Source organism: Colletotrichum fructicola, assembly GCF_000319635.2.
Source record: "Colletotrichum fructicola Nara gc5 chromosome Unknown KSG_Nara_v1_contig10, whole genome shotgun sequence".
Lineage (NCBI taxonomy): Eukaryota > Fungi > Ascomycota > Sordariomycetes > Glomerellales > Glomerellaceae > Colletotrichum > Colletotrichum fructicola.
The window spans coordinates 1,544,551-1,571,017 of NW_027094060.1; the positions used below are offsets into that span (position 1 = coordinate 1,544,551).

Genomic DNA, 26,467 nt, shown 5'->3' on the forward strand with positions numbered 1-26,467 from the left:
TTTGTCGGTGGCTCACACTATTCAATGTACTGCATTTTCAACCCAGCCTGAGGCAATCCCCAGGCACGTGCGATTCGATCAATTGTCTCACCCACCAGCAAGCCTGTGAGTTGCGCAACAGGGTGTGTCACAAGAGTCCGCCAGTGGTAATGCCGTTCTGAACCCGCCATTCGAACTAGAGTGCCCAACTGGCTGGCGTGATCATCTAGACATCGAATCTCAGACACTTCGATCAAGAGTCGAGCAGGTTGGTTGTCAAACAGGCTTTTGGCAGAGCGTAATTCGCCCTCACGCGAGGCTGTGGAGTGATGCGCTGAACCCATGGAAGTACAATACCAATAAAAGACAAATAACCATGTCACGCACGTGTAGAGGAGGAGGCTCGATCTCACAGTCATGAAAACATAGATTCTCATCCGCTATCCTAAGTAGACCCATACCCCACCTATTTGTCCAAAGCCAACCCATCAGAAAATCAACCTCACGCCGTTGACTAAATGTTTACATTCAAAAGGTCGTCATCGCTCTTATGTTTCACCAAGCCTTCTCAGATCATAGCCCATAGTTCACATCTAATCCTTCAAATAGTCCGTCGTTGTTCCCTGAACATGACGCCAATAGCGCGTTGCGGTACTCTAAGCTGCTGACGCTCATGTTCAGATCGCTCGCCAGATCCTCGCCTGAACTCAAGCTCTCTTCACTAACGCTCAGCACACTTTGCGGCGGGGCAGGGTTGGTTCCGAAATCGCCAATGTTGAAGCTCGCCAGGTCCCAAGAGTCTGGCGACCAGCTGTCCAGGTTCGTGGACGCGGGTGTTGTTTCGCTCATCGGCGGCATACCAGCACCACCGCCGTAGATGGCGTCGTACACGTTATTCAGCCCTCCATCCATGGAACCCAGCAACGCTTCCCACTCAGTTGTCGATACACCAGCGATCTTTTGCGGGGGTTGTTGCGAGTTATATAGAGTCTGGTGAGCCGCTGCCAACAGATGTTGCTGAAGGCGCGCTGATGTTGGCGATGGCGGGGAAGAACCGTTGGGCGTACTGCTGAGGGAGAGATAGTCAAGATTCTGCTTTCCACTCATTCTGACGCGGTTGGCAATCTGCGACATCGAAAGCCGATGTTGCTCTCGGCGGGCGGCGGAGACGTCGTGCTGTTGTTGCTGGGGCAGGTTGTCGAAAGATGGTCGCGAGCGAGAGCGGTAGAGTTCCGGGCGGTTGTGGATGCTGGGCATCGTCATGCGACGCATCTTCTCTTGTTGCTGGATGAGATCGCTCTCACTAGCGGCCGCACTGGGGAGGCGGCCAAGGGTTTGCTGTGGAGACTTCTTCCTGTTCCCTGCCGCGGGAGGTGAGGATCTTTGCGGTGCAGGCATGGAAGTCTCGGAAATTTGTTGAGATGAAGCGGAGACGGGCTCATCCAACCTCACGAGCATGCTGGCGACGCGCTTCAGGTCGAAAGAACCTGGTGCCTTGGCTTTCGTGAGGATCTTTATGACGCCGTTAACGAGGCGCTCGACATCCTTCATCATCTTGCTATCCTGCTTCAACTCGAAGCTCTGGTAGAGCAGGGTCATGCCGCACAACATAAGTGTGTCTGTCTTGTTGAGGCAGAACGAGAAGGTCATGTTGCGCTCCTCCAGAAGCTGTACGATCTGGACAATGTGCTTGCTTGACTCGCCGATGGAAAGGAGCGCAGGCGCAGCCTTGTGACCGAGCGAGGAACCGACGGCCGGGCGGTAGATAAGAGTGCGCGTGTAGTAGTAAGCGAGGGCAAGAAGAGGCGATCGGCTTCCAGTGACATCGGTTGAAGGCTTGTCCTGTACGAAGTTGAGCTTGAGGTGTGCGGGCAGCGACTCGCACCATTCATCGAGCTCGGCCTCCATGGCGGACATTTGCTGCAGTGACAGCTCGTGAGATGTCGCTGCAGGGTAGTTCTTCTCCATAACCTTCGCAAGGATGCGGCAGCAGCGGAACAGAGCGAGCGCGCTGGACAGGCGAGTGTACTCTCCGGGCAAAGTTGGTTGGAAACCCTTCTCAGTGACATACTCATCGTCCGTGTCTGATGGGTATTCGGCATGGATGTCGTCTTCCTTGAGCAATTTTGGCAGGCCAAGAATAGCGCCAGAAAAGCTGCGGTTGTCAGTGGAGGTAACACAGAAAGGATCAAGGATGAGGATACTCACCAGTCAAGAGTATAGAGGGTCCAGAAGACCTTCTTGCGTGTCTCAATAGTGAGGGCGCCAAATGAGAAGCGCTTCTGGCTCTGATGCAAACCGAGGCGGTGCGACAGACCCACGGCGATGCCCTTGTAGTGCTGCAGGCGCTTGTAATCCGCTCTGACGATACAGTACAAGAGGGCCAACTCGAGACATTGAAGGGTCACCATGGTGTTCTCCATGAGAACGGCCTCAACAGCACGCTGCCATTGTTGCTCGCAGACAGCGATCTGGTCGTAGTCAGGCTGGTCGCTCCCGAGAGCAGCAATGCCGAAGACAAGGTACAGCTGCGCAATCTTGTGGTTGTTCTTGACCTTTTCCGGGTCTGACACAAACTCCTCGTAAATGTGCAGGAAGGTTGGCTTGTGCAACACGGGGAACAACGGTGCCCATTCCTGGAAGTAGACGTTGACGCAGCGATCCGAGAATAGGCGCGGCGGGACTCTCAGAGCTTGGTCTGGCGACTTTGGCGTCAGAGGATGGCATCCTTGAATGTGGAGGAAAGCCTCGGGGTTGAAATCTGTGCACGATTTCCCATTTTCTTGCATCTTGCGCTTGAAGGCCTCTATTTTCTCATGTTAGCATTGACGGCACTTTCGCTTGGACTCTTCGGATCGGTGCGGGGGTTACGGACCGATGAAGGCACGGCCACTGGACGGGCCCATGAAGTACGAGTCGGAGTTCTCAACGCCTAAAAGCAACGGCGACGCCTGGACGCGGAAAGTATCCTCCTTCGGCGGTGACGCCGACTTTTCCCTCACGTCCGTGGCCGACCCGGCCGGCGAATGTGCCGACGCGGCGGCCGCGGACGGACTGCGGTGGCTACTGTGGTTTCCGTGCATTCGCGAAAGCATGTCAATCTTCTCGTCCTTCTCGTCCAACAGATCTTTCAATTCCCTGACTTCAAGCTCGAGCTGGCGCACGCGCTCCTCGAGCGACTCGGTGTAGCCTCTGGGAAACGCGCGACGGCTAAGTTTGTCGCTCGTGCGACACTCGAAGCCGACGTTGGCGCATTGAGAGCATGTTGGCCGGATACCGTCGCAGCGAATTTTCTTGCTTCGACACCGGTCGCAGGCCTGGGCTATGCGGCTCTGGGAGCTGGTGCCCACCTTGATCACCTTCATAGGCAAAATTCCGGGCATGTTGGCGGTTGTCCTCCTCTTTTTCTTTCAAGTTCACTTTGGTTGGGGACCAAGGGATGCGATGCGTTATGTTTGGTGTCGGTAGCGGTTTACGTGTAGCCCGGAGGCTTCGGCGATTTCCCGTTCTCGATCGGTCGTGGACACGTTCAGATTCGGCGCGAGGCGTGAAGCGGTTCAACCATTCCCATGCAATCAGATTTCCAGGTGGGCGTAGAACAAAAGTCGGTCGTCAATTTCGTGGTCGATTTTGCGTTTGCGATAGCAGATAAGACGGTGGTATCTTTTTTAGTCACGGAAAGGGCCACAGGTGAAAAGCAGGTCCGCGAGAACAACCCAATCTTCCAAGCAAGAAACAAAAAAGGACAAGAGTGGAGAGGGTCACAAGTCTGGTACTCGGAAGCAACGGACAGAGGCAAGTGGAGGAACTGGAGATGTTGAGGAAAGGAAAGATGGATGTTGGGGTGTGTGAGGGAAAAAGAGGGAGAAGATGTGGAAGTCGACAGTGGGAGGGACGTGAGACTGTGGAGTCCCTAAAAGAGACCCCGTGGCCGGGAGGTGGACGGGAGAGAGACCGCTGGATGGAGCGAGCGACCGGGGTGAGGGCTGGAAACTTAGAAACAGCGACTCATTCCTCATTGGAATGAAAATGATGAATGCCTGTACCGGGATTGGGAACGGAACGGACTGGGGTGGGAGGGCACTTGGGGGCCACCACCGGACCGGCCTAGCAATTGCCTTGTCCTTGACTGGCGCTGGACTGGGAGAAGAAAGGGCAGGAGCGACCCGCTGAAGGTGAATCTGGGGGAACCAGCCCTGGGGTCCTGCTGGTTGCTGCTGTTGGGAAACTCGGGGTGGGAAGGGACGACACGCTAAGCATGGTGAGGGGAGCCAATCACGTCGAGGTAATTGTACTCGAGAAGGCGCCTAGAACCCACAGTACATCGCCCGGTCTGCCGTCGACCTCCAGGCTGCGTTGCGCTAGTTCGACCTTAGCGAGCCTGCACCGGAGGACACCACCAGGGACGTCGCATTCACACTGGACTGGACGTACAGACAGAGGCACAGAAGCAGCAGGACAGCAGCACATCAGCAGCAGCAGAGAGTATCACCACCACACCACTTCCGCCACGATCCAAATGCCCTTCACTCCACCTCCCAACTGCACGTTGCTGCACCACCTCGCGAGTCACATCGTACCTTGCACCTACTTCTGCTCCTCTTCCCCTCGTCTAACGGACAACCTTAGACACTAGACAACACGCAAGAGATACGCGGGCTCTCTCACACATGGCTTCCAGACAACAACCCCCAAACCTCCCAGCCAACCAGCCTGCTACCCTGGCCCAACCCACGACGCTAAACGCAAAAAACCCATCCAGCAAACGCAGCCATGACACCACTCGACCCTGGAAGCGGGGAATTATCTGCCAATTTCACCCTCCTTCTCCAGACCTTCCGGCTCTCTCCAGCTCTCCAGACCCTTCTCGATACTCGGGACGACTTCTCAGAGGCTCTAGGCCCTCGAAAATGGCTCCACCCCCAGAATCACTTTGATACTGTTGTTTCCAACAACCGGCCCAGAGCCAGTCATGCGGCCCTGCGTCGATTCAACCAACCCACCCACACCTCCAGAACCCCCGTTTTCCCCAGGTTTTCGCCGTTCAAGGCAAAGTTTCGGCAACAAAGAAATAGGCACAAAAGCAAACGGGAGCCTGCAGCGAACCCTCGGCAAGAATAGGAACACGGGAAACTGGAGAAGGGGCCACCTACGTCCCTGTACTACTCGTGTCCTCGGGGAGGGTTGGACAAGAAGCTGGGGTTGGCGTGACGGGGGGACTGGAGAAATCTGGGGCAAAAAAAGGGTGAGGACCAACCGCATCAGCACATCGTTACACTCGTTCCGGGGCCCCAGTTCGCGATATGTCGGATCGGAGGACGATCGCTGCTCTGTCACTGGTGCCACCAATTGTCCGCCGCCTGACCAAACTGAGCCTGCCTTGGCCCACGCAACCTCTACCGCTCTTTGGCCAGATATCAACGCTTTCCACCTTGCTCTCAATAGTTGGCGGTGATAGTCCTCGCACGGTTCGAGGGCTGAGCATCCAATGACACTCTCCGAGACACGCACTTCTTCAATGCGACTCCAGTGCCGGCACTCTGGCGATCGACACACAAGTCGCCATTCCAGGATCTGATGATGGCTCGTCATCGAGGAATTGACAACGTTCTTTCGTCACGGACTCCTTAGGCCCAAGAGCTGTCAAGCTTGGGCTACTGAACGATGAAGCTTTCGACGATCTGCCAACCATTCATCGCCAACAGTGTCCGGTCGTTTCTTTGATCTTGTTCCATGTCCGACGATTCACACCGCCCGACTTTAGTTCATGAACACTCACCTCTGCGATAGTGTGCTCTAACACGAAAACCGTTGAAACCGACTTCCGTTCCAAGAATGCGACACTGCCGTCGACCGTCCGAAAGGCCAACCATCTCGCATTCTACTCTCAAAGTGGTCCTCCGTGATAACCACCTACCGGAGCTCCAAGCCACAATTCTCGACATCCTATCCCGCTCCGCACTCGGGCCAACCGGCTTCGGCTGAACGGCGAACTACTCTACCCCAAATGCTCGCGTGCCCGCCTCCGACATCTTCCCTTCTCCAACTAGGCTGCTCCCTGGCATCTTCACACAGACTCTCGGTCCACATTCGGAAAGAAAGCGGACATGTCTCGTCAAATCTCCCAAAACAATCCCATCCCAGAGCAATGGTATTTGCGGAAAAGTCAAAACGAGGCCATTATCGGTATCGGATGATTTAAGACATCCTGTCATGTCAAATAAGTTCGCCTCAGACAATGACAAGAGGACAGTTGGAATTGCGCTGCAGCAACAGCTAGTCAGCCAAGTAACAGCACCCCGTACACTACCCCATACCCCGTAGATCAAGGTCAGCTAGCGCAGGCGACCGAGGAGAGCATGACGCTCTCCTCCCGCAATCCTTCGACTCCAGCTCCACCGTTGGAGCGATACGCACTGGCGCGCGGCAGTATCACCAAACCCGCCTTCCGCTGACGCGGGGGAGATGCATCTTTCGAAACCCGTCATCCGTTGAGCTGCAAAGTCGGGCACATTAGGAACAGAAAATCCCATTTGTGTTGAGACGTCCTGTTGCGATGCAAGGCAGACTGCCGCGCTTCAGCGTGGCAGCTCCTTCATGCAAGGACAGGGCGAGACCTATCCACTCCTTCAAGCTGCACAGGGTCCAGGGGTGCACCGCGGATCTCGCCCTCCCACAGCTCAGCATGGTCGCTGCCCCGCGGCTCCCTGCCTAAAACACGAGTGTTTCTTACTTTGTACAGCGTTCTGGGGAAGGCTTGATTTCAGGCAAAATGCCACCTTCCTCCCATGGACATTGCTCTCGCTGCACGGCATCGCGGGTCGAATATATCCTAAGAGAGGTCCGTTCCGAACGCGGCCAAGCAATGTCGATCTTCCTTTTGAATGTAGGTACGGCCACGAGGGTTAGTTGGACCCCAAGTCTCCGTTCGTGCCTCATTGAGGACATCGGAAGACATTGTTGCACTGAGACATCGCATTTGGGTGTGGCTGCCGACGACGTCGGGTAACGGCACTGTGGCTTGCTGTCATCAGTTGGGCCCTGACATCGCGCGGGTTGTCAAAGAGAAGGGGGCCTCTTAAAACACACCCCCCCTAGAGTAGTGCCCACCCTCTCGCGCCACAAGAGGAGGCATAGACAGGCTATAGGGGCTGGCACTAGTGGCCTACCTGCTAAGTAATGAATTTTTAGCTACTAGCTTACTTAAACGATTATTTTACTACTAAGAAGGCCTCTAGAACCTAGTTACTTAGATTTAGCTAATTAGAGGCTAGGGATTAATTTTATATAATTTTTATAATTTACATTCTTATTATAGTAGTTAATATAACTTAATAAAGCTAACTTTTTTGTAATTTTAATTAAAAAAGTTAATAAGAATAAAAATAACTATTAATTTAGGCTTTTTAGAACTTCTAGAAAGCTTAATTTAATAACTTAATAATATTAATATTACTAGTAGCTATTTTTATTATTACTATAGCTTACTACTACTTAACTCTATATAACTTTCCTTTTTATTATAGTACTAACTATAAGATATTAGCTATCTTAGTAGTCTTAGTTAATATTATTAACTTATATCTTAATAGCTTTAACTTTAACTATAAGCCTCTTATTACTATAAAGCTAAATATTTACTTCTTTATAAATCTTATCTTTATTTTTTAATATAATGCTATTATATTATTAGTAGGTTTATAAAGCTTTTATACTAAGCTTATAGAGGTTAATATTTAGTATTTTAAGGTGTTATAAGCTAAGGCCTATAATTAAAGTAACTAGTAATAGAGGGTTTACTATTAGTATTATTAGTATAGTCAATACTAATAGTAAGGCTAGTAATAAAGCTAATAATAAAGCTAGTAGTAGTAATAATAATACCTTAATTATTAAAGTAAGTTAACTATAAGCTTAAGCTTAGTATTAGTAGTAGCTTAAATAGTAGCTTAAGTAGTAGCTAAGCTAATAGTATCTCTATAATTAATATACTTACTAACTACTACTACTATAAGGATTTAATGAGTGCTATTAACGCTATAGCTTTTCTTATAGTTAGGTATATTATAAAAGTAGCTCTTACTCTTAATAACTTCTAGCTTAAAGAGAAATAAGTTATTAACTAAAGCTTTAGCTTTAAGGTTTATATAGCATTAAAGCTATTAGTAGTAATCATAAAAGGCTAGCCTTTAGTTTATTTAACTTAAGGGTGCTTTAATTATAACAATTTAAGCTAAAAAAGAGAAGTTTTTAAAATACTCCTTATATAGAGGAAAAATAAGTATAAAGCGTTTATTAAGTAAACATAATTACTAAAAGTAGAATTCCTAGTAGTTTATAGTATTACTTAAATATAATAAGTAAGTATAGTTTATAATATATACCCCCTTTTTAGCCTTTATATAAGTATAAGTTTAATATAAACTAAAAGTAGTTAGTATAAGCTAAAAATAACTTTAAAACTTTATTAATCTAAACTACTAACTATATTATACCTTATAAGTAAATAATATAATAATATAATTTTTATACTTAATTTATTTTTAGTATTTTTTTTCTTATTCACTTATATAGTAATAAGTTACTTAATCTTTTATACTTTTATTTAGAGTATTAATAAGTACTATACAGTGTATTATATACTATATAATATATTATAATACTAAACTTTAACTTATAGTATACTATATATTATAACTATATATAGTAGTAGTATACTATAAATACTATAAATTATATTATTATAATATAAAGAAAACACTTATATATATAAGTATTTATTAATATATATTATATTTAATATATAATAATAACTTAATATAAAGAGTAACTATAGTTAATATTCTCTATTTAATTTAATATAATTTAACTTAGTCTTATATATATAGTTTATAATTAGAAAGTTTAAGTACGCATAGAGAAGTTTAATATAAGATTAAAGTTAAATAAAAAGATAGGTAATATACTTCTATAAATCTTACTTATAGTAGAAGAAGTAGTTAGGCCTTTATAGTTTGAGGAAGAGCTATTTAAGAGAGGTCTTTTTATTTATTAAAGAAAGTAGTATAATAATAAGTTAAAATATTATTAATATTATAGTGAGAGACTATAAGGTTTTTATTACTATCAATATATTAAAGGTATAATATAATCTAAAAGGGTTAGATACTTATAGTATATAGTAAAATAATCTCTTTTTTTATATTTTTAAGTAACTACTGTATATTTAATAAAAGTAAACTTAGTAGTATTAACTTATAAGTAGTTATAAATAATAGCTAGTTATAAGGTTATTAATTAGTATAGTAAAATAGAAGCTATTAGGATTCTTAATAGTACTAAAATAGAAAAGGTACTTAGTTAGCTATAAGGAGGTCTCTTAGTAGTAATCTTCTTAAGTAGTAATATAACTTATATATATATATACCTTACTATACTTAAAGACTACTTTAAAGTAGTAAGTAAGGGTCTTATTAAGCTTATAATACTTAATAACTATTTATAATATAACTATTAGTATAAGTATAGGTATATAAGGTTTTAGAGAGAGCTTTAAAGTTATTATACTTAACGTTAGAAATAAGAGGAGAGCTATAAGTATAGTTAGTAATAGTAATAAGATTAATATAATCTATTATAAGTAAGTAAGTAAATAGGTAAGTAAAAGACATATTTTCTTATAAAGCTTAAATAAGTTATTAATGTTAACATATAACATTCTTTTATAATAATAATAATAATATAAGAGTAATAATAACGCTTAACTTACTTTAATATTCTATATAAAATAAACTAATAACATTTAAGGTATAAAACCTTATATAAAAATACTCTATTTATTACAACTTATAACTATAATATTGATTATGTAATACGTATACTTACGTAAGCACCTTATGTAATTAGCAGTTTAGTAGGTTACGTTTCAGATTATCTTTCCCCTCACTTTTCCCTACTAGAGGATGCAACCTGCCAACAACAACAAGAGTAATCACAATGCATCAATTCCTTTATTATTCTCGATACGATTAAATGCCTATAAATGCTTAGGATTATTTCATTTCATCATAACATAAGCCCATCTATAACCCTATACTATATAGGCGTATATACCACGCCCCTGAATACGCTTATACCTGTATTAACAATTAATAAAGTAGCTAAGTAAGTACTACTATAGTAAAAATATATATACTTAATATATTATCTAGCTAGTAGTATTATATATAAAATTAGATACCTTAAGAATTCTTATAATAACTAGTAGTATATATTACTATAGTAATATTAGCTAAGGTAATCACTAATATTAGGTTTCTAGGCTCCTCACAGAGTTTACGCCACATCTAGGGTAGGCAGTAATTAAGGGGGGGTGTATTTTAAGAGGCCCCAAAGAGAAGTTGAGTTAACAGCTTGACGCAGGGTAAATCGGAGAATTGTCCTCGCCATGTCCTTTTCAATCACCTCTCGGGAATGAGATCGGTGTTGGAACTATCCCATGTGCCATGCGCCATGGACGAAAAGATGTCGGAGTGACAGCACAGCAGCATCGTTTCGAACAAGTCTACAGGGGGATCAGGATAAGGCCGTTCGCATTACTCCGTGCCGTCCACGCAAATTCTCGCTCTCCAATCGCCTTGCCTGTAACGGCTTACAATGAGTAAGAAACTACCCCGCGACGATAGGGCCTGGCTGACAGAGAATGTTCGCACTTGGGCGATTGAGTGCCGAATGGGATCGACCCGGCCGCATGGCTTCGCCTATCCCTCCCCCTTCAACTGAAGTCCTCCTCGTCATTGGACGCCTCGGCCTCCACTAGTTCGTTTTGGGCAACTTCCATCGATCCGAGATAAGCCACCACGTTTTCGTCTGCGAGAAGTTGTGTTTTCTGCAAGGTTGGGGCAACGAGGCCCATCCCTGTTAGTCTTGGCACCATACAAGCGCGCGGGGGAAGGACAACAAGCACGCAAAAGCAGTTGAGACGGGACTCGGGGAAGATCAAATGCTGGGGCAGCGGCCGCGAATCCCCAGAAGGAATGCAGGAGGCTCAAAAGAGGAATAACGCCTTAGGCGGGGAATGGGCAGAGCATCGTATGTTTACACTGCAGCCCTGACACTGACAGCGACGCCAACGACTGAAGAAACTGCGCGAACCACTCACCTGGTCTTCCAAAGTCTTCATAGCGGCTTCCAGCAGGCTGGTCTCTTGTTCCCTTAACGTGGCAGCGGCGGTGATGCACGCCCCGCAAATGAGACCTCCTTCACTGAGCGATGCGTCGAGGTCGTCCAGGGACATGCCCGTGGCCAGCCGTTCCAGCTGGCCGGCGACGAGATCCTGCAAGACGGTAACCACTCTCAGACGAAAGATCTGAGCGAGGGGATGGCCGTCAATGTGCTGTTCGAAAGACGTCGTCGTGTCGGTCACTTCTTCCTCCTGCCAAAAGACTTTTAGCTCCCGTGATCCCCCGGTGTCCTGCAGCACGCGAAAGTCAAGGCCGTCTTCCTCGTTCAGACACAGGAAGTAGGCGAAGGGGCTCTTCCAGCTGAGCGTCCCATTCGTCCGGTCAAACTCCACACTCGGGGCGCCGCCAAAGATGTGCAGCTTCGCCTTGCCCAGCGGGTCGTCTTCGAGAGGCGCCAGGGGCAGCGTGATGCGGTCGGCGGCAGACGCGGGGTCGATGAACCCATAGCTGAAGAGCATCTCTGCCCCGGATTTCGCGTCACCGTACGAGATTGTCATCTCATCCCCAGACAAGACCCTGCATCCCGGTCGCAGGAGCAGCACCACCTCGTCCTTGCTGTTTTCCTCGTAGTACGCGTTGGCCTGGGCTGAATGGTTCGCCAGGTCCAGCACCGGGACCATGGCCTCGCCTGACTTGGGGAGCTCCAGGCAGCGGGAGCGGAACCAGGCGTCGACACGGGCCCAGTCGATGAGGGATACCTTGTCGGATTCCCAGAAGAGTTCGTTCCAGAAGGGGAGGGCTTCTGAGGTTTCGCGGAGCTCGTCGAATTCGTCGGTCAGAGTGACGATCTTGGCGGCGGTGGCCGACTGGCTGCTTGTCAGAACGTGATCCTTGTATTCCTCAAGTATGCCTAGTCTTCTTCAGCCGCAAGCTTCTTGGCTTGCTGACCGGAACGTTGAAGGAGCATGCGTTTGTGTGTTTGCATGCGTGGCCAGTTATTGTGTAGGAGATGGTGTGATGCTCATCAAGAGCGGGTGCCCAAGACTGGAAAGCCTCCTGAGCTTACCTCAAGTGATGTTCCAACCAACATTTCACGTTCCTGCTCAGTCCAGAGCGTCGTAACAGGCACCTGCGGCGGAAGAAACTTGACATACTCCGTCCACGGCGTCGACACGCCACCCTTCATAGTCGTCTTGGGCCTATCCGACAGCACCATCTGCGTCAAGAGGAACAAGCAAATATCATGCCGTGTAGACTTTCCCCCTCTCAAGCACGTCAGCAACACTGATTCTCATCTTACTCATCGTGAGGTGTGAGATTTGCGCGGTCTAACCTTGTGGCCGCACGCATCGAGCAGCTGGCGGAAGTTCTTGTCCACCTTGGCGTAGCTCTCGACGGCCTCGGCGGAGAGCACCAGCTCGTGCGGTATCCTGAGCAGCGTCGGGATGTCGAACGTCTCCTCCTCGCGGCTGAGCTCCTTGTTCACGAGCAGCCCGAGCCCGCAGCCGGGGATCTCGCGCGCCTCGACGTCGATGAGGTCGACGTCGTTGAACATGGCCCAGGTGGGCAGGGTATCGACGGGGAGTTTTGAGGTTGCCATCTTCCCTTTTGTTGGATGGGTTCGGTTAGTGGAATATGAGGTGGACCTCCTCGGCTTTCAATGTCCGAGGTTTGGATTGGTGTTGAGGCGAGTGCCGTTTACCGGGCGGCGGCCGTGTTTTTTGATGAGGACCAGGGGATGGTGGGCTTGCGGGCCGAAAGTTCGGAGTCCGGCAGCGGCGGGGGAGGTTTTCAGTGCGCGTCTACGGGCGGTGGATCAGAGACCTTGGGATGGTAATCCGGGAATGAGCGCGGGACCTCTGACAGATGGTGCACTTTGGGCTTCCCGAGAGAACTTTTTGGTTTGATTGACTTGAGATGCAGTGATCTGGTTGAGAGATGAGCTGTGTTTTCCTGGCAGAATGGATGAGGCAATTCTTCGTTGGCGTCCGTCCTTCTGTGGAACGGCCCTGGAAGAAGGAAGGATCCTGACGTTTCCTAGCTGGCTTCTGGGCCGCCGCACCGTCCAATTTTCTCGACCAGTAAACCTGGGTTGTGCGCAGTCTCGATATTCATGCTGTTGCTAGCGTGCTATGCGTTGGAGAAACAGGAGAATATCCAAGACTTTTTGACTAGGTAGTAATGTCGAAGCTGGGTGAGGCAAAGGAGTGATTGCATCGTTGGTTTTAGCAGGTATTCGCGTTTGCCACGCGGGAGACCGCTGCTTCTGCAAGACTTGCAAACAAGCTGGAAGCCATCAACTCTTCGTTTGTTCATTTACATGGCCAGGCGCAAGAGATAAGATAAGTTTTACTCGCATTTATTTCTACTCTTCTTTTCTCCCGGATCTTGATCGACTGCGTCTTTGACGTCGAAATTCCGTCTCATATGAACCCCGTTGCGAGCCACCACGCTCTCCCGTCGCCAATGGCCACCACAACCAAAACCGTCAGCTTTCCTCCCTTCGTCCTAACTTTCTTGCGCTCTTCCCCCGTTCGACTGCCCGTTCATCTTACTTGCCCTTCAACTGCCCCCGACCGTATGTTACTCAACACCGGCCGCAGCTCATCCTCCCCCACCGGGTAGGTGTGGTGAGTGCGACGACCCCACCGAAACCTCCGTCCCGGCCAGCCAGCCCCGCTGACCTACATCGGTCAGCTAGTCAACGGAAGCTTCCACCGTTGGGCGTGTAGCTCAGTGGTAGAGCGTCCGCTTTGCATCTTCATTGCAACTTCTTCTGCGGAAGGTCCAGGTTTCGATCACCTGCCCGTCCATTTCTTTTGCCATTTTTACCCATTTTTCGTTTTTGTTGCATCTTCAGGCTTGATTTAAATTGCTTAGGAACGAATGACAATTCCATTTCTTTTGGCAAGTAGGGTGCATATTTAATCGTTTTGTCCCGCTATTGCGGATCATCTCGAACTTGATGGTATGCGACTGGATGCAACAACCCGTGACAAACTTTTGCATGGGATCTCGAACCAAGAGCAAGGCTTTTGTGCTCTTTATTTATTTTTTCCTTGGCGTGGAATATGGCATGGCCTACTCCGTCCCGTAGATCTCCTCAAGACGATCTTTGAATAGAGCAACAATGCAAGAAGATGTGCCCGAGACTGCGTCTAACGTTTGACAACGTCAGCTGACGGTGTTGCTCCCTCCATCAGCTATGAAAGGCCCAAATTGGCACCACGGATGTCATCAGGGCGGGTTTGGTTTGCAGTGAAATCCCTCCACTCGGCCGCGTCGGTTACAGTTAGTTCGGAGGCTATGGTCGTGGCTGATGCTGAGGAGGTGTCGCAAGCTTGAGGAGGTAAGAAGGCTCGGGTTTCGCATCGCTCTTGTAGACTCAAGGGCTAATGAAAACATCAAGATCTGGTCGGCACCTACTCGATTTGTTGCGGCAGTCGCCATCGCTCTAACTCGAATCAGGAAGGAAATGTCAATGGACGAGAGTGATTATTGCCTTGATGACAACTACGACAGTTCTCTTACGATGGAAGGATGCATGTTCAAGGTGCTAGTGGGTGACTTTTGTTGGCACAAAGGACACCAGAAAGTTGAAAACCTCAGTGTTACCCATCCCAATTGCTCGATCGAAGACGATAGCAACCACCGTGAGCCGAGACAACGGCGACGACGACGACAACAACAGCAATCGCACAGGAAAAGCAGTCGCTCCAACACAACGAAAATAGGGGGTTTCCCAATATGGGTCCCGTTGCAGCAGAAACGATTCTGGGAGCCATGGAATTCCTGGTAGCTACGAGCAAGACTTCGGGCTGCGACCCCTTCGCCCAGCTTGACAATACTTCGCGGCTTGCAAAGATTAAGGAGTCGGGCAAGGACAATCAGCCAAACGGCACCCAGCATGACCGGTAGAAAGTTGGAGACAGTAAGACCTGGGTCCAGATATTTGTGACGCGAGTAAGAGAGGCAGGTCCGAGGAGGGCTGATCACCACAAGAGGGAACCGACTACGACATGTGCCTGCCACACTGAAAGCCAACGCTCTTGCTGTTCACTCTTCAGTCAGTCCAGCAGCTTGACAGACTTCCTCGACCAAGGCCACACATCTTCAGTCCATCCGACTTCCATCACATTACACGCCCATCAACAAGAACTGCCTCTTCTTTTGTTTCTTGGATCCAGCAGAGATTGACTTCTTCACATCATACCGGCAAACATTTCCAACACTATTCGAAATACAGATAACTTGACGATCAACATGCAGACACTCGCCAGCGACCTGGAGTACATCCTCCTCAATAAACTCGTGCCCTTCGAAGTAGACGACGTATGGAGCATCGACGAGCATACTTGATGACATGACTGACACATCGTAGGACGAGCTTCATGCACTCGTCGATGATACGGTCGCCCACGTAAATAAACTATTGGTAAGCAATCGGCTTCTACGTTCTTTCTCCGACCCCTTTGGTTATACTGTCGTCACCGTCGTTCGTCTACCTGGTCATTGCCCTTCGCGAAAGACAGGACTGGCCGAACTTTCTCATCATTAGAGGGCTTCCATATGTTTCTCTGCACCTGAAAGTCCATGCTCTTCCCCTCGCTGTCATCACTCTCGTCTCTGTCGTCTCGCCCGACCCAGCTCTGTGTAAACTGACTCCTGAATGCAGTCTTGTTGCAAGAAAGGGTCTCAAGGCGAGGCGAAAGCCTACGTGGATAATTTCTGCGATGAAATAGTCAGTGACTGGGACATGTGTCTGATGTCTGAAGAACCCACTGCGAGATTGTGGCAAGCTGTGATCGAATCGATCATCAATTGGCTTTCCGAAGACGTTGATCTCAATACGTATAACGATGCCAACCGGCAATATCTCGGGAACAGCATCATCGTACTGGTGGGCATGGTGTATGCCGACGCTTCTTACTACCGTGCTGGCCTTTCCACTTTCGAGACGGGGATAGCACATGCCGTCGATTCTACCTCCCGTGCTAACCCTTCCACTTCCGAGGCACCCGTACAAGATGCCGCATCAGACACCTCAGCTGATGCAGACGCATTATCTTCGACTCATTCTAACTCTTCCGGGGCTTATTCTGACTGCACCGAGGACAAAAAGGGCAAGTCGCGCCGTACCGCTGACTACAAGGGTAAGCCGCGTTGGCTTGAGAACACCCATTATGACCAGAACGGCTCTGACAACGACAAAGAAAATGACGGTCAGACGACTCCTCAGAAGCGCAAGGCTGACGAGGTCTTCAACACGAACGACGACAAGACCGTCGGTTCTCCACGCAAGAAACCTTGGGAACAGGACAGCATCGCTGAAACTGGATTCCTCGGCACTGCGGACGAGCATGGACCTGATAAGGAGGCTGGCGAAGAATTGGACATGGACAAGGCAAAAACCTTTGCGTAGACTCAAACCAGCGAGTATACTTACTGAGAGAGGTCGTACAGTTACGCCCGCGACAAACCAGCTTGTCTGAGTTGGATCAGAACATGGACTTCGAGTACGAGAAGCCAGAGATGGACGACGAGGAACAGGATGGTTTGAAGACAGGTAAGACGCAGTTCACAATGTGGAGAAAGACACAGGCACTGACAAGACCACGCAGACAGACGCGGAGCAAGAGCTCTATCAAGCGCGGATGCTCAAATGACGAGGGACCCCTTTCGATTGCGAGTTCTGCGAAGTCAATCTCCCATGGAAAAGCCTGGCCGTGCAATGGAACCCGATGAAGCAGACTAGGATGGAGACGTCGAATCCTCCAACTCAGACGGCGGCATTACGAACAGTGTGTGTTTTTTGGTGCCTGGGGTTTCTTTTGTTGCGGTCAGTCGGTTGGCGGGAGAAAAACACGATGTGATAGCATTGAGATTAGAATGGATTCGGGTCAACAACCTGATTATTCCTCATATTGCGAGCTTTACTTGTGAAGATTTGCAACGAGATCATACCGGTGAACCCGGCAACTCAACGAAATGAGGCATTGCAGCACTGGCAATTGGCACAGCCCGAGATGCTGGCTACATACTCAACTTGCAGAGCGAAAGGGAGGCGAGACAGGACTCTCAGTATGGACGCGGACCATGTCGGAACGACAGTCAGCAATTATCGGGGCAGCCCCTCATTGCATTAGCGGGACAAAGCCGACCAGGGTGGGCCGCGCCCTTCGCAAAATCGCTACCCCTCGAACGATTCTCGAAGTTCACCACCACAGCACCACAAGCCCAAACCGACACAATGCCTCGAGATCCGCTGATCGGCCTGGTTGGCAAGCCGTCGGCAGGCAAGAGCACAACGCTCAACAGTCTCACAGACGCCTCATCAAAAGTTGGTCCGTAGCCCTTACCAAAAGCCCGCTCGACCGAGAAAAACCGACCACCCCACCATGCGACCTGGCCGCTGATGGAATTTTGTGAACAGGAAACTTCCCGTACGAGCCCTGCTTCTCCTCTGTCTCTTTCAGCAAAACCCCTGCCGTTTTCATGCCGGTCTTTCATCACTCACCCGAACCTCCAGATTCACGACGATCGATCCCCAACGAGCCATCGGATACCTCCAAATAGACTGCGCCTGCGCCCGCCACAATGTTTCGGACCGCTGCAAGCCCAACTACGGCGCCTGTGTCGACGGCCGTCGCTCCGTGCCGATTGAGCTCCTCGATGTCGCGGGCCTCGTCCCCGGCGCCCACCAGGGCAAAGGCCTTGGCAACAAATTCCTCGACGACCTGCGCCACGCCGATGCGCTGATACACGTCGTCGACGCCTCGGGCACCGTGGACGCCGAGGGAAAGGAGACGCGCGGGTACGACCCGTCGGTGGACATTGCCTGGCTGCGCGGCGAGATTGTGGCCTGGATCAAGGGCAACCTGATGGAGAAGTGGGGGAGCATCAGACGGCGTCACATGGCGATCAAGGCGACGGCGATCGAGACGCTGCAGGGCCAGTTCTCGGGATACGGCAGCACGGCCAACGTGGTCGCGCGTGCGCTGGACCGGCTGGGGATCAAGGAGCCGCTCGAGGACTGGGACGAGTCGACGATCGACCGGGTGGTCAACGCCTTCACGGACGAGAAGTTCCCGACCGTCATCGCGCTCAACAAGATCGACCACCCGGACGCGGACAAGAACATCGCGAAGATTGCAAAGATGCAGGACCCCAACACCATCGTGCTGTGCTCGGCCATCTCGGAGATCTTCCTGCGCAAGATGGCGAAGCAGGGGTACATCAAGTACACGGAGGGCAGCGAGTTCGTGGACACGCGCGAGGACCTCATCGAGCAGGGCGACCCGACGGGCGGCGGGCTCAAGGAGCTGGACGAGAAGAACCGCAACCGGATAGAGAACCTCAAGGACATGGTGCTGTACCGGTTCGGGTCGACGGGAGTGGTGCAGGTGCTCAGCAAGGCGGCGGAGATCCTGGGGCTGGTGCCGGTGTTTCCCGTGCGCAACACGACCACGTTCCAGTCTGGCGCGAACGAGAGCAGGGTCGTGTTCAGGGACTGCGTGCTGGTCAAGAAAGGCACGACGGTGGGGGAGGCGGCGAGGAAGGTTATGGGGGATGCGCCGATTGCGTATATCGAGGGCGCTGGGGGCTTGAGGGTCGCTGAGGACGACCCTGTTGCGGTTGGGAAGAACGATGTAAGTGCTCCCCCATCAGCATGGGCTTCATGTTTCCATGGTCATGAGTTTGTTGCTAACGCCTCACAGATTCTGTCGTTCAAGGTCGGAAGAGGTTGAGTGCGATGCGCCTAGGCAATTCCACGCGCGAATGTCTGCCTCCATTTACCTGCCAGCCAGCCGATAGTGATCAGAATCTCGCACCGCTCCCCGCTTCCCCTCCAGCTCCCTGATATCCGAAGATGTGGAACCATGGAGCACACCCCGTGACACTCACGCATACATGATAGACATCACACACGTTTCGTGAGGAGAAAACCATCCCCGGAGCAAATGGGAGGGCGTTCATCGCAACGATTCAAATGAAGAAAATGTGACATGGAGTTGGCAGGCGGGTACGCCGGAACCCTTAGCCCAGCGAGGCGGGATGCAGGGGATCACCAGGCCCCCCCTTGGCGCGGGCAGGGGTATATGGGAAGGCCGAAATCGAAAGGGTCTGTGAGCGCTTTGGGGGCCAGCAGCGTGCCACTCGAAACAATTGTTTAAAAATAAAGGGCAGAAATACTATGCAGTATCTCGACCAGAAATGAAAAATGAAATAAGCCCGGGTGGGATATCAAAGCTCAGCTCCATACTCGCCGAGTCATTGCGGCTAAGGCGGTGGATCGTCGTTGGTGTCTTCATTCTTGTTCCTCTCCTCGCATTCGCGCAAAGAACCTGGGAAGATGGTGATCTATCTGGCTGGCGCTCATCGCACTTGGTCCGTTTTCCCAGCGCCCTCGAACAGGCCGCAGCTCGGCTCAACGTTCTGCGTGCAATTAAACACAGCCCTCGCGGACAGGGATCGCAGTTGATCTGATTCTGGCGGCCGACGGCAGTCAGTCAGTCAGTCAATCCAGCGGCAGGGTGACGACGGACGACAGGCTTCAGGGCACATTCAATCTGCCTTAGCGCCTCGAGGCCCGGCAAGGCCAGCCTCAAAAGTGCAACGCTTTCGGCTTCGCGCCGAGTGTGTGCACAACTGCACCGCAAAAGGCAGTGTGGGACCGACGCTGCGCCGAGTATTTTGCGTGACGCGTCCCTCGGCTTCCGTTGGTTGATCCGTCGCGGTGAAGAGCAAACCGCTCCAGGGTCATTTGGAGGTTCTGGCGTCTCCATTATTGTGGCTGGGCTCCGTCGTTCAGGATACGCGGGAAACAAGGTTAATTTCTTGCGACCATGGTTGCCATGGCATGGTTGGCTATGCAATAACTGCTTGAGCGTTTTTGTTGCAAGTGAAATAAGCTCTTGGACGGTGTTTCCGAAGTTTGTATGCTTGGGCGGGTTGGTGGGATCTAGAACGTTTCCGGGCGTGAGTTCAGCGTTTCAATGCAAATGAGGCATGACATCACTGTAGGGAGCTCCGGCAGTGTCACTGTCACTGCTGGCGGGGGGAGAATGACAACCGCTGTCATGCGACACAGCCGGATTATGAAGCAACCAGATGCGGCTGCGTCTGACAACACATCACACATGCATAATGAGAAAATGAGTCTTTGCGAAAGAGGAAATCTTTGATTGAAGAGATTGATGTCGGGTATCGAATTAAGCATCAAGTGTACACAGTCCAAAGTCTCCCTGATCCAGTTCTTGCAGGCGTACCACAAGAAAATAAGAGCCGATGAGAACCAGTCCGTGATGAAAATAACCGCCTCCAACAGAGGAAAAGAGGCCGTTGCTGTGTCGTGGTCGTAAAATAACAAAAAGCGGTAGGGGGTCTTAGGCCACCCTGCACTGGCAAGCAGAATCCCTGCCGTCCGGTGCAGGAGGATCCCCAAAGGTTGCCGGATGAGACGGAAGCTGAGGTCGCTGGAATGCCCGGTCACCGCCTACACCACCACCCTCCTGTCAAACGATTGGGTCTCGTATGTCGAAGGGCTGAGGTCATGCCGCTGTCGCTTGCTTGAAGTCGTCATAGCGCTCATTGATGTACGTGGTTCGAGGTCGGGACGACCTCAGCGACGGGACGCTTAATACTTCAGGATGATGTACAGAGCGTGGATGATACCGGGCAGGTAACCTATGTATGTTAGTGAATGCTGTAAGTGATGGCGATGAGATTCGGAGCTTACCAAGGATGGTCAACAGGATGTTGATGAAGAAGTCAGCACCGCAGCCGCGCTCGAGGAAGACACCAACGGGCGGGAGGATGATGGCAAGAAGGATCTTGCAGATATCGGAAGCGGTGAAAGGCATGGTGATTGATGTGTTGTGGTGATGAAGTGTTTGTTTGTGTGAGTCTGATAGTTCGCGACGGGATCTCGAAGATCTAATGTAAGGTCGAGTGTAGGTTCGTTGGTTGAGAATGTCAAGAGGGGAAAGGAAGGGTGGGATGGGGACGAGATGCTTAAATAGAGGAGTGGTACTGGGCAATCCTCCAAGACTCAACGAGGAAAAAAAAAGAATGGCCCCAGCATGTAAGGTAGGTAGGCGCAATGGACAAGGTCACGGTCACCAGTCGAGCTCACAGTGATGTGATGTGGACTTGCAGGGGCCGCCCCCTTCCCGCCATCAGTACATCTCTTCCTTACCTCACTGCGGACCTTACGTCTGACAAGGGACAAGCCAGTCGCAGGTGCCAGGCCATTGAGGTCCGGAAGCACCCAAGCACCAAGCATCACCCAAGCGCAAGCTCCCACTAAGCCGCGGCAGCTGTACTGTTCGTGCCGGGGAATAGGCTTGGGGTGAAATGAGAAGGGACATGCGTCATCGACTGATTCCCGGTTTGCTGCGGCAGGAATAAGGTGCGCCTGCGTAAGGCACACCAGGCCCCTTACCTCACTGACAGACAGTCGGCACCTCCCCTCGGATAGCTTCTCGCTAGTTTTCTTGGGCATGGGATGGCTTTGCCGTGCGATGCGGACAAGCCACACCTTCACCCACTTTTTGGGCAATGACCCTGCTCTTCTCGCCCTGTCTGGCCCTTGACGTTCTCCGGAAACTACAATCCGTGCGGAGCAGAACCGAAGCCTGAAGACAGTACAGCTGCATCTTTACGACGTATCAGCAAAGTCAGATATGGCACGGCTGTTCCTGCAAGACGGCGAACCACCGACTGCCTGCTGCCAGGTTTCTGCAATTACATCAAGATGCTTAAAGCTGATACCGGTTCGCGGCGCAGACTTCTCCCACATGATGCCCCCTTACAGAAATCCGACACTTGAATATTTTGCCATGGCATCGTCGTCGTTTCCGATCTATCCTTACCAGATCGAGCCTTCAATTGCGCGTCCCCCGCCCCAGCCAGTTCCCGCGACATCGCCGTCATTGGGAAGCAGCACCGTACCCAGGCACGGCCATTCCGGGGCTGGTCTTCAGGTAATGGGTGCACAGGTGCGCGCTGGGCTGCAACTGGCTTGCTTGTTTTCTCGCGTAAAGGTAGCCAGTGTACATCGGAATCTAATGGACGAGATGGATGCTACGTCATCAGCCGAGCCTGCTAGCGCCGCCGGTGGGGTCCGCCTTCTTAATTTTGCTTCTTTCGCTCATCGGTCCACACGCTCTCGACCAGTAGGAGGCGCTAGAGACAGTCACGACAGCAGGGAAGGGGCACTAGCAACATGCAGGCGATGAGCCACAGCGCCACACCAGGAAAGCTGATCAGTGTCGCAAGAGTGACGGCACAGCCACATAGCCACAGATGAGCATCGAGGATCTGCCTGTCAGTTCGCTCGAGCTGGCGCAAGGTTCATGCCAATTGTTTCTCCAGCGGACATCGGTCCGTCCGCGCATGCTGCGGAGAAGACATGCAAATGATTTGGCAGTGAAGAGTCCCCAAGTCACTTTGGTCAATGTCCGCTCTCCCAAATCCCCACCGCCTTGTTGGTGTCTTTTCCTCTTGCGCGGCGCGCCGTTCACCTTGTTCTTGTCTCCTCGTCCCATCAAAAACTTGCCAGAGCTGTCTCACCAATGAAACCCCAAGCTGCCCCGTGACTTATGACGCAAGGGGCCCGGTCATGCCCGGCGGCAAAGGGGAGGAGCCAAGTCGGCTCGGCAGCTGGCAGGGCTGGGACGGAGACGCGGCCTGTACCCGCTTTTGTGACGGGGGGCGCAGACGGCGAAAAAAAACGTCGCTAGAAGTCGGACTCCAACGCCTATTTCGTCGACTCTGTAGGGCTGGACTCTTCCATGAGGCAAGCTTGCAAGGCTACATGTGGCTGGGGTGAAGTGTGCCACGGCGGATATGATGTTGGTATTTCACTGCACGGCATTGACTGCGACATCGCCGAGGCTCATGGCGGCAAATATTTGCAACATCACGTTTCTTTCCTAGCGGTCTATCGCATTGGTTATGTTGGAACTTTGTTTACTTTATTTTTTTGAGGCCACTCTTGGCTGTTGCCAATTGGCACTAGGTATTATACATCGATTACTTTGCGGAGGGCCAAGTTGCTGCTAAACAAGAGCTAGCGTTGGTGAAGCCGCTGTTGCCACGCACGCTTGAACTACCGCCTCTTCAGGTTCAGGTTTAGGTCTAGGCCTAGCCATGATACACCTCACCCGGAGGCATTCTTGTGTGAGACGTGACGAATACTAACGCCTTGTCACTCTCGTGGTATTGTCGACGAGTCAGACAGTCGGCGGAACTGTTGTCGCTGACTTGCAGCACGCTGCCAATTTAGATTGTTGACCGCCTCAGCATGCTCACTCGTCGTCGCTCGCAGAACCTGCCATCCTCTTGCCAAACGCCAATGTGCCGCCAATGGTCTTGCCCAGGACGTAGCCGCCGTAGAGGCCACACAGAATCGTAACGGGCCACTTCTGCCAGTCACGGTCCCAGTCCAGGGGGATTGGCACCGCGCCGAGCCATGCGCCCAGCAGACCTCCGATCAGACCGCCGTATGCCTCGTCCAGCGGCGCAGCCGCGCTGGCGATGGACGCCCATGTGCTGGCCTCGACACCGTGGACGTAGAAGAGAGGGAAGAGCGAGAGGAGGGAGACGTTGGCGGAGCAGAGGAGGGTGTGCGGAACGTGTGTGAGGAAGGGAGCGCCGAAGAGAACGAGCACGATGTGCAGGGCGGGCGTGATCAGAGCGGCGAGGAGGACGGAGAGGAAGATAGCCTAGCATAGCTGTTAGCGATGACTCCCCGACCGATTGGTGACGGATGACCACTCACGATGAAGGGGTTCGGCCCCGTGCTCTCAACCTTCTTCTTCTCGCCAGGCCGGGGCTTGCGAATACCCTTTGACGCTTGCGAACCAGCGGCGGGCAGGCAGACGAACGCGTAGACAATCTGTATCACGGCGACGACCGGCAGGGAATTTGTGAGAGTCCGCACGGGGTCGGCCACCAGCGAGCTGAACTGTGCAACGAAGAGGCCAGATAGGAGCACCGGCTGGACGTGTCGGACGAGCTGCGCGACAGGGCTCGGGAGGGCGTGGACCGGGTGCAGTCCGTCTTTCGACTTGCCCGCGTCGGAGGCGGCCTTCATTGGCGACGACATTGTCACGTGGTCTACCAATGGCATGCTCGAGTGGTCGGTCGGTCGGACGATCGCGAAGTCGGGAGACTCGGGGGCGTGGTAGGGTATCGGTCGGTCGATAGGTGAGCTTCAATGAGACGGGAACCCGGAAGGCCACGGCTCAGGAAAAACCGCGGACCGGCGTCAACGTCCGACCGCGTTTGGCGGGTCCGCCCGAGTCACATGGCGATAAGACCGTTATCTGAAGGAACCGCTGCGTGCTGGCCACTCAGCGTGCGCAGGGTCGCGACGGGCCTGCAAGCTTCCCAAGTGACAGCTCGCAGTACGTACCGTTTCTGCAGCAAAGTGACACCGCATCTTCCACCTCATTCTTTCTTGGGAAAAAGAGCAACGATGTCATCTCATCCCCTATTTTCGTTCGGGATCTGAACTCCAACACCTTTGCAAGTTCGGACCAAGGCAGCTGTAACTGTCTTCCCCGGATTCTCCCTCGTCGTCGCTCCCAGCCGGCTGGGTCTGTGGTTCGATTGTTCGCTTCAGTGGTCAGCAGCGGCGATCATCTCATTCGCCAGGAATCCAGGCCCCTCGGCCAGCCAATCAGCGCGCCTCCTCGGTGGCCGCCGTCACACCACATCACCCCATAATCGTTGGCAGTCGTCGGGAAACTGCAGAGAACCACACCATCGCCAATCGACAGTTTTAATACGCGATTTTCCAGCGCAGGCTTTTTGCAAACCGCCCAAATGACCCAAATGGTTTGCCTCCCCACCCGCGCGGCTGCGCCTATTGGGTGAGACATTGTGTCTTGTCAACTTTCATTGCAGAATCCCATGGCCATGGATACCGTTTGGGGGCCGTTGGAGATGGGATGGCATGATTTTGCCTGGGCCTCGATTGAGAAGCCTCACTCGCTCCGCCCAGGCACGGCAATCTTACGGGCAAAGCTGCCCGCCCATCTGCCCACAATAGGCGTTTGCCGTAGGAAATCCCGGAATAGCCTTGTCCAAGATTTACAGATCTCGTAGCTTTGCGGGCAGGAGTCACAATCTTTTTCCTGGTATAAGATCCGAAGCAGCTTCCCGTCTGTTGTGCATCCCTCTCCCTCATCATCATCATCATCACACATCAACAACATCAAACAGAGTCTCGACTCAAACAAACAAACAACTCTCCACTACATCTTTTGTACGAGTGTATCACCACCAACTTCACTCCTCTTAATCACTCAAAAGTCTCTACTCGACTACCAAACCAACTCATCACCCAAAATGTCTCCCGCATTCGCCGCCCGCACTGCCGCCCGCATGGCTGTCCAGCGCAGACAATTCTCTCTCCTCACCAATATGCGCAACGTTGCTCGCCAATTTGAGCCTCATCCCTTCCAGAGGATGCCCCAGACTGGCGTCCAGGCCAAGCCCTACTACGGTGCCATGCTCAAGAGACGTGCCGTCACGGCCACAATGTAAGCATTACATTCACAATTCGTGCCTTTTGGTTCAAATCTCGACTAACAGTACACTCTGCAGGTTCTTCCCTCTCTTCACCTTCGTCCTTGGCTGGCCTTACCTCACTAAGGTGGCGCTCGACGGCCACATCTGAGCGAATGCATTCATTCTTCTTGACGAACTGAGTGGAAACATCGATACGGGAGTTTGAAGCTAGAATTTTGGGAATTTGGAACATATCACGGAGATACCTGTACATATCTTATCTCGAGCATCTACGGCGTTCGGGGGCTTCTTGGATTCAGCATCGGTAGAAGTCTGTTCGGACCAGCACTATTTACTTTGTTCAAAACATACAAACTACTTTGCGCGCGTGAGACTCGATTTTATTCAACGACAACTAAATAGAGAGATAAATCTCCACAATCGTTTGCATTCCAAATGCAACCCTTCTGTGTCACCATCTCTGCACTTATACACCTGCTCCAACCGAGACCCTAGAGGCCAGTGCACGCCAGCTCCCAATCGCGCTACTCCACATCTGTCCTAGCAATTCGCGCCCCTGCAGCTCCCCGGACTGAGACCGCGTCGTGCTTGAAGCTGTCCTCCAATGTTGACCACTTTGACAACATCCCATCTCCAGCGACCAACGACGAACGAGCCGACGACCCAGCGACGACACCGCAAACTCCTGCAATTCTCCCTCGCACACCGGAATCAAAGCGTGCGGGCGTCAATCGTAGCCTCATTTCCCCAACGCCAACGAATCG

At 51.3% G+C, this 26,467-nt stretch overlaps 6 protein-coding genes across 6 annotated transcripts; 3 read left to right on the forward strand and 3 right to left on the reverse strand.

Moving 5' to 3' along the window:
- Positions 1-552: 552 nt before the first annotated feature.
- On the reverse strand, positions 553-3,362 carry CGGC5_v015914 (Transcriptional activator protein acu-15; the record flags this gene model as incomplete). Its single annotated transcript, XM_032033474.1, has 3 exons — positions 553-2,134; positions 2,188-2,785; positions 2,855-3,362. The coding sequence occupies 3 exons, from the start codon at positions 3,360-3,362 to the stop codon at positions 553-555; spliced, it is 2,688 nt and encodes an 895-aa protein (XP_031887229.1).
- A 7,391-nt stretch (positions 3,363-10,753) lies between these two features.
- On the reverse strand, positions 10,754-12,762 carry set8 (SET domain-containing protein 8; the record flags this gene model as incomplete). Its single annotated transcript, XM_032033504.1, has 4 exons — positions 10,754-10,867; positions 11,141-12,028; positions 12,229-12,417; positions 12,496-12,762. 4 exons carry the CDS (start codon positions 12,760-12,762, stop codon positions 10,754-10,756), a joined length of 1,458 nt encoding a protein of 485 aa, XP_031887390.1.
- A 2,663-nt stretch (positions 12,763-15,425) lies between these two features.
- On the forward strand, positions 15,426-16,584 carry CGGC5_v015916 (uncharacterized protein; the record flags this gene model as incomplete). The annotated part of the gene is made up of 3 exons (XM_032033506.1): positions 15,426-15,494; positions 15,544-15,597; positions 15,838-16,584. The coding sequence occupies 3 exons, from the start codon at positions 15,426-15,428 to the stop codon at positions 16,582-16,584; spliced, it is 870 nt and encodes a 289-aa protein (XP_031887392.1).
- Positions 16,585-17,412: 828 nt separating this feature from the next.
- CGGC5_v015917 (putative GTP-binding protein) lies at positions 17,413-18,910 on the forward strand (the record flags this gene model as incomplete). Its single annotated transcript, XM_032033508.1, has 4 exons — positions 17,413-17,506; positions 17,596-17,605; positions 17,692-18,811; positions 18,881-18,910. The coding sequence occupies 4 exons, from the start codon at positions 17,413-17,415 to the stop codon at positions 18,908-18,910; spliced, it is 1,254 nt and encodes a 417-aa protein (XP_031887394.1).
- A 4,563-nt stretch (positions 18,911-23,473) lies between these two features.
- Positions 23,474-24,273, reverse strand: gpi-11 (Glycosylphosphatidylinositol anchor biosynthesis protein 11; the record flags this gene model as incomplete). The annotated part of the gene is made up of 2 exons (XM_032033510.1): positions 23,474-23,890; positions 23,947-24,273. The coding sequence occupies 2 exons, from the start codon at positions 24,271-24,273 to the stop codon at positions 23,474-23,476; spliced, it is 744 nt and encodes a 247-aa protein (XP_031887396.1).
- A 1,247-nt stretch (positions 24,274-25,520) lies between these two features.
- On the forward strand, positions 25,521-25,851 carry CGGC5_v015919 (uncharacterized protein; the record flags this gene model as incomplete). The annotated part of the gene is made up of 2 exons (XM_032033511.1): positions 25,521-25,714; positions 25,779-25,851. 2 exons carry the CDS (start codon positions 25,521-25,523, stop codon positions 25,849-25,851), a joined length of 267 nt encoding a protein of 88 aa, XP_031887389.1.
- Positions 25,852-26,467: the final 616 nt, after the last annotated feature.